A 12,967-nucleotide genomic window follows, 5' to 3' on the forward strand; every position below is an offset into this window, starting at 1 on the left:
CAACTAGCACATCCCAGACATGGAAAATTTCCATTCCGGGGTGTGCTCAAAATCTGTTGGATTGAAATTTTGGATGTTCCAATATCGGATTTTACTAGACTATCACCCAAATTACGCCCCCTTCTATACGACATCATAGGATAATTTTTAAAGGCTGGTATTGATGATAAACCACATTGTAAACCAAACCAATGTCTCTTTAAAATCCTATCAACCTGGTTACTAGCTGAATTGTAAGTCGACACAAATGGAATACGCTCATTAGGGCTTTTCATAGACTTCGTACTACGGATAGACTCACGTGACAAACTACGAGCCCTCGAGCTGAATCTAACCAACTCCTTCTTTGGATAACCCCTATTCAGAAATTTAGAACACATTTCATCCAACCTTTGGTCAATCACATTGTCATCCGACACTATTCTGCGCACCCTTAGTAATTGACTCCACGGTAGGGAATTGACCATCCTCCGTGGGTGATTACTATCAAAAAGTAACAAGCCATTTCTGTCAGTTTCTTTCACAAAAATGTCCGTCCTGAATTTGTCACCCTCCTTGTATACAAGAGTATCCAAGAACTGGAGTCGGGTAGTGGAACTTGTTAAGGTAAATTGTAGCTCCACATACACCTCATTAAGATACCTATGAAACGCATCCAATTCTGGCAAAGTCCCATCCCAAATTAGAAAAATATCATCAATGTAACGCCACCAGGCTCTGACGTGGCGCCAGAGGCTGGAATTGTACACGTACCTGTCCTCGAATACCGCCATGTAGATGTTGGCATAAGTTGGACCCCATGGCGGTACCTCTCAACTGTAAATAGAACTCATCCCCAAAGAGGAAATAATATTTTGATACCATTACACCTGGCTGGAGCGCTGTTCATCTGCTTTTGGACTGTTTGGAGTTTCCGGGATGGTTCCCTGGACGTGGAGCGAGCACCCCCTTGAGTGAGTGCTGTCAGCCCCCTCTCTTTTTCCCCTAAGGAACTTATCTAGATGTGTTTTGAGAGCTTTGAACCTCCAAGTGTTTCACTACAGTTTATAACGCAGAGCCGTGAAAATAAGAATTTTTTTTTTTTCACAAAAATGATTTTTTTAGCCCCCAGTTTTGTATTTTCACAAGGGTAACAGGATAAATTGGACCCCAATAGTTGTTGTCCAATTTGTCCTGAGTACGCTGATACCCCGTATGTGGGGAGGAACCACTGTTTGGGCGCATGGCAGAGCTCGGAAGGGAAGGAGCTCCATTTGGAATGCAGACTTAGATGGATTGGTCTGCAGGCGTCACGTTGCATTTGCAGAGCTCCTGATGTACCCAAACAGTACAAACCCCCCACAAGTGACCCCATATTGGAAACTAGACCTCCCAAGGAACTTATCTAGATGTGTTGTGAGAACTTTGAACCCCCAAGTGTTTCACTACAGTTTATAACGCAGAGCCGTGAAAATAAAAAATCTTTTTTTCCCACAAAAATGATTTTTAGCCCCCCAAATTTTTATTTTCTCAAGGATAACAAGAGAACTTGGACCCCAAAAGTTGTTTTCCAATTTGTCCCGAGTACGCTGATACCCTTTATGTTGGGGTAAACCCCTGTTTGGGCGCACGGGAGAGCTTGGAAGGGAAGGAGCACTGTTTTACTTTTTCAACGCAGAATTGGCTGGAATTGAGATCGGACGCCATGTCGCGTTTGGAGAGCCCCTGATGTGCCTGAACAGTGGAAACTCCCCAATTCTACCTGAAACCCTAATCCAAACACACCCCTAACCCTAATACCAACGGTAACCCTAACCACACCCTTAACCCTGACACACCCCTAACTCTAATCCCAACCCTAATCCCAACTGTAAATGTAATCCAAACCCTAACTTTAGCCCCAACCCTAATCCTAACTTTAGCCCCAACCCTAACTTTAGCTCCAACCCTAGCCCCAACCCTAACCCTAGCCCTAACCCTAGCCCTAATCCTAATGGGAAAATGGAAATAAATACATTTTTTAAATTTTATTATTTTTCCCTAACCAAGGGGGTGATGAAGGGGGGTTTGATTTACTTTTATAGCGTTTTTTATATCGGATTTTTATGATTGGCAGCTGTCAGACACTAAAAGACGCTTTTTTATAGCAAAAAAGTTTTTGCATCTCCACATTTTGAGAGCTATAATTTTTCCATATTTTAGTCCACAGAGTCATGTGAGGTCTTGTTTTTTGCGGGACGAGTTGACGTTTTTATTGGTAACATTTTCGGACACGTGACAATTTTTGATCACTTTTTTTTCCGATTTTTGTGAGGCAGAATGACCAAAAACCAGCTATTCATGAATTTCTTTTGGGGGAGGCGTTTATACCGTTCCACGTTTGGTAAAATGGATAAAGCAGTTTTATTCGTCGGGTTAGTACGATTACAGTGATATCTCATTTATATCATATTTTTATGTTTTTGCGCTTTTATACGATACTTGATGGTGGCCCGATTCTAACGCATCGGGTATTCTAGAATATGCATGCCCACGTAGTATATTGCCCAGCCACGTAGTATATTGCCCAGTCACGTAGCATATTGCCCAGCCACGTAGTATATTGCCCAGCCACGTAGTATGTTGCCCAGCCACGTAGTATATTGCTAAGTCACGTAGTATATTGCCCAGCGACGTAGTATATTGCCCAGCGACGTAGTATATTGCCCAGCGACGTAGTATATTGCTCAGCGCCGTAGTATATTGCCCAATTTACGTAGTATATTGCCCAGTGACATAGTATACAGCACAGAGCCACGTAGTATATTGCACAGCGAAGTAGTATACAGCACAGAGCCACGTAGTATATTGCCCAGCCACGTTTGTCACAGGTTAAAAAATAAAATATATACATATACTCACCTTTCCGAGAGCCCCTTGTAGTCCACGGCAGCTTCCGGTCCCAGGGTTGGTCTGAGCGCAGGACCTGTGATGACGTCACATGACCGTGACGTCACGTCAGGTCCTTTCCGCGCAGGACTTGTGATGACGTCGCGGTCACATGACCGTGACGTCATGGCAGGTCCTTCTGCCATACCATCTTTGCCACCGCAACCTGCAACGGAAGATGGCGGGCCGCGCGAGCGGTTCAGCGGACTACAGAGGGTGAGTATAGCAGGTTTTTTTTTTTATTTATTATTTTTAACATTACATTTTGTACTATTGATGCCACATAGGCAGCGTCAATAGTACAAAGTTGGGGACACACAGGGTTAATAGCGGCTGTAACGGAGTGCGTTACCCGCGGCATAACGCGGTCCATTACCGCCGGCATTAACCCTGTGTGAGCGGTGACCGGAGGGGTGTATGCGGGCGCCGGGCAGTGAGTGCGGTGAGTAAGGAGCGGCCATTTTTTTCCGGACTGTGCGCGTCGCTGATTGGTCGCGGCAGCCATGACAGGCAGCTGGTGAGACCAATCAGCGAACGAATAACCGCGACAGACAGACAGACAGAAGGACAGACAGACGGAAGTACCCTTAGACAATTATATAGTAGAAAAGCTATTTTATAGAAAAAATAATTATTTTGGCATCGCTTTATTCTGAGGACTATAACTTTTTTATTTTTTTGCTTATGATGCTGTATAGTGGCTCATTTTTTACGGGACAAGATGACGTTTTCAGTGGTACCATGGTTATTTATATCCGTCTTTTTGATTGCGTGTTATTCCACTTTTTGTTCGGCGGTATGATAATAAAGCGTTGTTTTTTGGCTCGTTTTTTTTTTTTTTTTTTTTCCTTACGGTGTTCACTGAAGGGGTTAACTAGTGGGACAGTTTTATAGGTTGGGTCGTTACGGACACGGCAATACTAAATATGTGTACTTTTATTGTTTTTGTTTTTTTTATTTAGATAAATGTATTTATGGGAATAATATATATATATATTTTTTCTTTATTTAGGTTTTTTTTTTTTTTTTTTACACATGTGGATTTTTTTTTTTTTACTTTGTCCTAGGGGGGGACATCACAGATCGCTGATCTGACAGTTTGCACAGCACTCTGCACGATCTGTCTTAGAGCGCTGCAGGCTTACCAGAGCCTGGTCTGCACCCGGAAGTAATCCCTGCAGGACCCGGATGCAGCCCCGCGGCCATTTTGGATCCGGAGACTGCAGGGATAGGAGGTAAGAGACCCTCGCAGCAACGCGATCACATCGCGTTGCTCCGGGGGTCTCAGGGAAGCACGCAGGGAGCCCCCTCCCTGCCCGATGCTTCGTTATACCGCCGGAACACTGCGATCATGTTTGATCGCAGTGTGCCGGGGGCGGTCCGTGACCGCTCCTGGCACATATTGCCGGATGTCAGCTGTGCTAATCAGCTGATACCCGGCCACACTCCCCCCGTGAGCGCTGCCGATCGCGCTGGACGTACTATCCCGTCAGTGGGAATTAAGTCCCAGGTCACCTTGACGGGATAGTACGTCCAATGGGATTAAGGGGTTTAAAAATTGGTGCTGATGTCAAGTAGAAATGTGGGAAATATTATTTTGTAAGTATTTTGTGTGACAGAACGCTCTGATTTAAGGACATAAAAATAGTTTTCAAATTGATAACGTTTTCAAATTTCTTTTGCCAAATTTCCGCTATTTTCACAAACGCAAGTGATATCGAACAAATGTTACCACCATCATGAAGGATAATACACTGTGTTCCAAATTATTATGCACAAAGAGTTTAGGAGTGATAAGGTTAGAATTTTTTTGTTTGTCATTTAAACTCATTGATGGTGATGTGTGTCAGGGCTCTTTATATCACTGAAAGCAATTGCAGATACCTGTGCAAATTAGTTTGGCAGGTGTGTCCAAATAAAGGCAAGACTACTTAAGAAGGCTGTTCCACATTATTAAGCAGCCTACATTTTTTGTCAAAATGGGAAAGAAAAAGGATGTGTCGGCTGCTGAAAAGCAACAAATTGTGGAGTATTTAGGTCAAGGCATGACTATAATCAACATTGCCAAGACACTTCATCGTGATCATCGCACAATCAAGAAGTATGTAGCTGATTCCCAGCACACACGTGTGTGTGCTGATAAGGAAAAATTGAGGACTCTTTCCAGCAGGCAATTGCGTAAGGTTAAAAGAGCAGCTGCAAAAATGCCTTGTCATAGTAGCAGCCAAGTTTTTGAAGCTGCTGGTGCCTCCAACGTCCCCAGAACAACAAGATGCAGGGTCCTTTAGAGGTTTGCAGCTGTGCGTAAGCCATCCTGTCACCCACCTCTATCCACTGCACACAAGCAGAAACTGCTCCAGTGGGCCAAACAATACATGAAGACTGACTTCCAAACTGTTTTGTTCACCGATGAGTGCCGTGCAACGCTCGATGGTCCAGATGGATGGAGTGGAGGATGGCTGGTTGATGGACACCCCATGAAAACACGGCTAAGGGTATGGCTCCACGGTACGGAGGGGCGGAGGTATCGCCGCAGCGGCGAAGCCGCTCGGCGCTAAGCCCCGCCCCCTTCCTGGGACGCGATCATGCCGGATGTGTTAACTCTTCACATCCGGGATGATCGCTCTGTCCCATAGGGCCCTGTGATATGCCTTGCGGGGACGCTGCGTCCCCGCAAGGTGTACGGACATGCTGCGATCTGAAAAGACGCGCAGCATGTCCGGAGTCGCAGGGCCGCCGCGTGCGGGTTTCCACGCATAGTGGAGACGGGATTTCATAAAATCCCCTCCACTATGCTGGAACATCTGGACGCTGCTTTTTTGACGCTGCAGTATGCAATATGTGTAAAACTTTTTTTCAAATTAAATTTCATTGTAACAAGCACTATAAACCACCTCCCAGGTAATATTCTACTACCCATCTTCCCTTACAAGCTCTATCAAATCAATATATGCATATAATTCCACATCTCCCGCAGTGTCTGGCCTATGTGATGTAAAGGGTTAATTAATAAGAATAAACACCCTTTTATGATACAATGGGAAATGGATCTGAATTTGGCCGTCACTTCAGAACGTTGGCACTGTTGCTATAAGTAACTCATTCAGTAAACTACTTGGCAGGTCATGGTATCTGAATGCTCAGAGGCCTACACAGAGCATATATAATATTAGAGAGGCTACATAGGATTTTACCTGAATTCTCTAACTTAGGTTTTAGATGCTGCAATGAGATTCTGGAAGACAATTAGTCGGTCAGTCATGAGCTTAGAAAGTGACTTCTCCCCTTTAGTGCTATAATTACCGTAAGTGATTAAAGCTCTCGGGATCACAAACGCCCTCCTGTATATGTACACTGTGTGCAGAATTATTAGGCAAGTAGTATTTTGATCACATGATACCTTTTACACATGTTGTCCTACTCCAAGCTGTTCAGGCTTGAGAGCCAACTACCAATTAAGTAAATCAGGTGATGTGCATCTCCGTAATGAGGAGGGGTGTTGCCTAATGACATCAAAACCCTCTATCAGGTGTGCTTAATTATTAGGCAACTTCCTTTCCTTTGGCAAAATGGGTCAGAAGAGAGATTTGATGGGCTCTGAAAAGTCCAAAATTGTGAGATGTCTTGCAGAGGGATGCAGCAGTCTTGAAATTGCCAAACTTTTGAAGCGTGATCACCGAACAATCAAGGGTTTCAAGGCAAATAGCCAACAGGGTCGCAAGAAGCTGATTGGGCAAAAAAGGCGCAAAATAACTGCCCATGAATTGAGGAAAATCAAGCGTGAAGCTACCAAGATGCCTTTTGCCACCAGTTTTGCCATATTTCAGAGCTGCAACGTTACTGGAGTAACAAAAAGCGCAAGGTGTGCGATACTCAGGGACATGGCCAAGGTAAGTAGGGCTGAAAAACGACCACCTTTGAACAAGAAACATAAGATAAAACGTCAAGACTGGGCCAAGAAATACCTTAAGACTGACTTTTAAAAGGTTTTATGGACTGATGAAATGAGTGACTCTTGACGGGCCAGATGGATGGGCCAGGGGCTGGATCAGTAATGGGCAGAGAGCTCCACTCTGACTCAGACTCCAGCAAGGTGGAGGTGGGGTACTGGTATGGGCTGGTATCATCAAAGATGAACTTGTGGGACATTTTCGGGTTGATGATGAAGTGAAGCTCAACTCCCAGACCTACTGCCAGTTTCTGGAATACAGCTTCTTCAATGGTACAGGAAGAAGTCGGTATCGTTCAAGAAAAACATGATTTTTATGCAGGACAATGCTCCATCACATGCCTCCAACTACTCCACAGCATGGCTGGCCAGTAAAGGTCTCAAAGAAGAAAAAATAATGACATGGCCCCCCTTGTTCACCTGATCTGAACCCCATAGAGAACCTATGGCCCCTCATAAAATGTGAGATCTACAGGGAGGGAAAACCGTACACCTCTCGGACCAGTGTCTGGGAGGCTGTGGTGGCTGCTGCACGCAATGTTGATCGTAAACAGATCAAGCAACTGACAGAATCTATGGATGGAAGGCTGCTGAGTGTCATCATAAAGAAAGGTGGCTATATTGGTCACTCATTTTTTGGGGTTTTGCTTTTGCATGTCAGAAATGTTTATTTCTAAATTTTGTGCAGTTATATTGGCTTACCTAGTGAAAATAAACAAGTGAGATGGGAATATATTTGGTTTTTATTAAGTTGCCCAATAATTCTGCACAGTAATAGTTACCTGCACAAACAGATATCCTCCTAAGATAGCCAAAACTAAAAAAAAAACACTCCAACTTCCAAAAATATTAAACTTTGATATTTATGAGTCTTTTGGGTTGATTGAGAACATAGTTGTTGATCAATAATAAAAATAATCCTCTAAAATACAACTTGCCTAATAATTCTGCGCACAGTGTATGGCCCAGCTATGGCATCAGCCAACCTCTCCATTGATAACGTTATCCTTCGGGGTAATAAAATATAATTGGATGAAAAGTTGACAGCAATACACTTAGTTTGGATTTCCTATATAATCATGCCCAGTCCGTTTACAGCTATAACTTCTATGGTAACCATCTGAATACTAGTATAGGGCTACAGGGAAAACTTAGGTGTACATTTGTGTCTCATTTCTGTACTGTACACATCCAGTGTGGCCAATTCTGTATACTCTGATTTTATATCTTTGTATTCCACCTCATGTAGCTGGATTAATGGGAAAAAAAGTTATGGCTCTTCCAGGGGTGACACACACAAAATCGCCTTTTCATGAAGGGTTAATGATCATTATGTCTCCATACGGTTTATCAGCAAGTGTGTACTGGCCTATTAAGTAAGCTCCAATTGACTTGCATAAAGTAGATCGGCCCTTGTTATCGGCAAGACTCTGCCCATGTAAATCGAGCACAAGATAAAAGCCAGTAGATTGTCAGGTCTCTCCTTAATATGGGTAATATCGGATTGTTGGGGACCATCACCTGGCACACCCAACAAGAGATGGAAGCACAGCAGCACAGCTCCATTCACTGTGTAGTAGCTGCAGCCGAAAACTGCAGCTCCGCTCCTCTTCACTTAATATTAGGGTTTGAGTTTATCCTGAACGCTGCCTAAATGCTCAAAGGGATTTTTGTTTCTTTTTTTAAAAAAAACCACAAATGTTATCAAATTTGTATATATGTCATATTGTTGTATGTTATGTGGTTTTAGATAAAGGCCCCAAAAAACTACAAATTGTAAAATATATGATTGATTTCTATGGATTGCTCTAAAACCTTACTTATAATTTTTTTTCCCTAATATTGTCCACAAATCTCTGGATGTGTTTATAGTTCTACTTGAGTGAATTTATTGGGTTTTACTTTCTTTTTAGCTTTTGAACAATTGGAGAAAGCTGTGAGCACGTCACAGAGCACAGAGGAGGCCCACAGGAAAGGCCAGCTAGAAATGGAAGAGCAGATTAAAGCTGTAGAGCAGGCCAGTGAGGAGGAGCGTATGAAGATCCAGAAGGAACTGAGCCGTGTGAAGCAAGAAGTGGTGGATATTATGAAGGTACGCATATCTCCACTGGGTGCACAGTTTGCCTAATATTAGACAGGAGTCTGCTTATTTTCTAGAAACCGTGCTTCTCCTGTTCCTGAGCTCCAAGAGATTGCAAGTCAATCCCCATAGACCTGAATGGCACAGTTTCAGGAAAAACTCACATTAATGGCAACCGGTCAAACAATTTACACCTACTATTTTGCTTCCACTCCTTTATTAGTCTCTTAAATAGCTTTCTTATTGTGTCCTCATGTCGCCACCGCAGGCTGTGTGTTTGAAAAAAAAAAAAAGACCTTTGGTAGGATGTGGCTAGCCAACTGATGGATGGGCCCAGACTGTCCTCTGCCCCTCCGGCCAGCCTGATGATTGTCCTTTTGCCTATAATTGATCTAGCTGTAAGCCTCGCTCTATCGGAAAGATTGAACTTATCATAGAGAATGATGCCAACGTGAAACTATAGATCTGACGCTGTCTTACAGAAAAGTCCTCCTGCTCTGTGTAATCCCGCCCCCACTACTGATTAGCAGCACCTTCCTAATATAAAATGTACACAGAAAGCTGCCCGTCAGTGGCGTGGGCAGGATATACAGAGCTCAGCACCATCTACAGCAGAGGAAACAGTGATTAAATCAATACTGCTCCAAGGAGACAAGTGACACATCGCCGGAATCAGGGTCTCTGTCCCCACGCTATGCTGCATTCAGATTCCCTTTAGTTTTCTAGATTAAATGCACCTCTTTTTTTTTTTGGTGTTTTACAAGTTATTGTTAGTAGGATACATATCGCCATATGTAAAATTCCCTCTTGAGGCAACATTTGATAAAATGTCTTATTTTATGTTCTAGAAAAACTGTGATGAGCGTATTCATGAACTGGAAAAATTACATGCTGAAGCCTTAAAGAATAAAGAGCAGGAACACCAGGAAACGCTTAAAATCTTGGAGGAGGAGCATCAAAAAAAGTTTAAAAATGCTTTTGTAAGTCACTGTCGATATTTACACTTTATTGTTGGGTGCAGGTTGTATCCATGCTGGAATTCCTAAGCAGTGAAATCAACATTAGTAAATTCCCTTGAGCTAGGTGAAAAAAAATTTATTCACAAAATATTATATAAATAAGCAAATGCAATCAAGACAAAAACAAGTAAAAACAGGAGACGACACCGTGGTGCCACGTCCGTGCAGGAGATAGATAACAATTAGTTGAAGAACAGTCTATCTATATAGCTAGGTAACTCAATTAGAATAAATGTACATGGTAGTATTTACATACAGGCAATATAAGAGATATTGGAAATAATATTCCATAAAAAGTTTTATAAGAATACTAGCTGTACTACCCTGCTTCGCCCAGGTTAATAGCTGCTGTTAGCAAAATAGAATGTGTTAACAAAGCAGCTCTTGTTTTCATGTCTGCAATCCTCGCTTCCCTCTCCTCAGAAAGTTTATTGGCTCTTGAGGAAGCAGCTCTTATTTTCGTGTCTGCAAGCCTCGCTTCCTTCTCCTCAGAAAGTTCATTGGCTCTTGAGGAAGCAGCTCTTGTTTTCATGTCTGCAAGCCTCGCTTCCCTCTCAGAAAGTTCATTGGCTCTTGAGGAAGCAGCTACTGTTCTCATGTGTGTCGGCCTTGTTTCACGGTCTTCACATTTTTCATTGGCCCTTAATGCAGCTTTTCTTTTCGCATCTGCTGACATTCGTGCCATGGAATTCCTTTTCTTATGAGGCATTATTGTGGTAAAAATAGTCTGTAACTGGCAGTTTCTATATCCTCTCACATAGAGGTAATGTGACTGACATCAGCCTTTCCACCAACACACCCTAACTGACATGCTATTACCTCACACAAGCTTTGTTATACTGAGAATGTCCTGCCTATATTAACCAATCAGAGGTCAGATTAATTAACTGTAGCAAAATAGAAGCTGAGCTGTGATTGGTTGCTATTGGCAGCCTGATAAATCCCCAGCCAACAGGAAGCCCTCCCCCGGCAGTATATATTAGCCCACACATACACATAATAGACAGGTCATGTGACTGACAGCTGCCGTATTTCCTACATGGTATATTTGTTGCTCTTGTAGTTTGTCTGCTTATTAATCAGATTTTTGTTTTTGAAGGATAATACCAGACTTGTGTGTGTTTTAGGGCGAGTTTCGTGTGTCAAGTTGTGTGTATTGAGTTGCGTGTGGCGACATGCATGTAGCGACTTTTGTGAGATGAGTTTTGTGACGACATGCGTGTAGCAACTTTTTGTGTGTCGAGTTGCATGTGACAGGTTAGTGTAGCAAGTTGTGTGTTGCAAGTTTTGCGCATGGCGAGTTTTGCGCGTGGCGAGTTTTATGTGTGGTGCGTTTTGAGTATGTGCAAGTTTTGTGTGAGGCAACTTTTGTATGTGTTGCAACTTTTGTGCATGTGGCAATTTTTCCGCGTGTGCAAGTTTTGCGTGTGTCGAGTTTTCCATGAGGTGAGTTTTGCACATGTGGCTAGTTTTGCTTGAGCCTAGTTTTGCATGTGGCGAGTTTTGCGCGTGGCAAATTTTGCGTGTGGCGAGTTTTGAGCGGTGACTTTTGTGTTTTGACTTTTATGTGGCGAGGTTGGTGTATGTGTGGTGAAATGTGTGCTGAGGGTGGTATATGTGTTCAAGCACGTGGTAGTGTGTGGCGCATTTTGTGTGTGTTCATATCCCCGTGTGTGGGGAGTATCCCATGTCGGGGCCCCACCTTAGCAACTGTACGGTATATACTCTTTGGCGCCATCGCTCTCATTCTTTAAGTCCCCTTTGTTCACATCTGGCAGCTGTCAATTTGCCTCCAACACTTGTCCTTTCACTTTTTCCCCATTATGTAGATAGGGGCAAAATTGTTTGGTGAATTGGAACGCGCGGGGTTAAAATTTCGCCTCACAACATAGCCTATGACGCTCTCGGGGTCCAGACGTGTGACTGTGCAAAATGGCTGTAGCTGCGACGGTGCAGATACCAATCCCGGACACATATATACACACACACACACACACACACACACACACACACACACACACACACACACACACACACACACACACACACACACATATATACATGCACACACACATATATACACTCACCGGCCACTTTATTAGGTACACCATGCTAGTAACGGGTTGGACCCCCTTTTGCCTTCAGAACTGCCTCAATTCTTCGTGGCATAGATTCAACAAGGTGCTGGAAGCATTCCTCAGAGATTTTGGTCCATATTGACATGATGGCATCACACAGTTGCCGCAGATTTGTCGGCTGCACATCCCAAAGATGCTCCATACAAGGCAGGATGGATCCATTCTTTCATGTTGTTTACGCCAAATTCTGACCCTACCATCCGAATGTCGCAGCAGAAATCGAGACTCATCAGACCAAGCAACGTTTTTCCAATCTTCTACTGTCCAATTTCGATGAGCTTGTACAAATTGTAGCCTCAGTTTCCTGTTCTTAGCTGAAAGGAGTGGTACCCGGTGTGGTCTTCTGCTGCTGTAGCCCATCTGCCTCAAAGTTCGACGCACTGTGCGTTCAGAGATGCTCTTAGGCCTACCTTGGTTGTAACGGGTGGCGATTTGAGTCACTGTTGCCTTTCTATCAGCTCGAACCAGTCTGCCCATTCTCCTCTGACCTCTGGCATCAACAAGGCATTTCCGCCCACAGAACTGCCGCTCATTGGATTTTTTTTCTTTTTCGGACCATTCTCTGTAAACCCTAGAGATGGTTGTGCGTGAAAATCCCAGTAGATCAGCAGTTTCTGAAATACTCAGACCAGCCCTTCTGGCACCAACAACCATGCCACGTTCAAAGGCACTCAAATCACCTTTCTTCCCCATACTGATGCTCGGTTTGAACTGCAGGAGATTGTCTTGACCATGTCTACATGCCTAAATGCACTGAGTTGCCGCCATGTGATTGGCTGATTAGAAATTAAGTGTTAACAAGAAGTTGGACAGGTGTACCTAATAAAGTGGCCGGTGAGTGTGTATATATATATATATATATATATATATATAT

General features: G+C 43.4%; 1 protein-coding gene across 8 annotated transcripts in view; it reads left to right on the plus strand.

The window, feature by feature from the left end:
• The window catches only part of GOLGA4 (golgin A4), a 181,202-nt gene that overhangs the window by 118,005 nt on the left and 50,230 nt on the right, over positions 1 to 12,967 (plus strand). For all 8 annotated transcript variants that reach the window (XM_077269344.1, XM_077269339.1, XM_077269341.1 and 5 more), the window contains 2 exons: positions 8,770 to 8,948; positions 9,785 to 9,916. In XM_077269344.1, the coding sequence (XP_077125459.1) occupies positions 8,770 to 8,948; positions 9,785 to 9,916 (311 nt within the window). The remainder of the gene's footprint in view (positions 1 to 8,769; positions 8,949 to 9,784; positions 9,917 to 12,967) is intronic.

Source organism: Ranitomeya variabilis, chromosome 6 (genome assembly GCF_051348905.1).
Source record: "Ranitomeya variabilis isolate aRanVar5 chromosome 6, aRanVar5.hap1, whole genome shotgun sequence".
In the NCBI taxonomy this organism is placed as follows: domain Eukaryota; kingdom Metazoa; phylum Chordata; class Amphibia; order Anura; family Dendrobatidae; genus Ranitomeya; species Ranitomeya variabilis.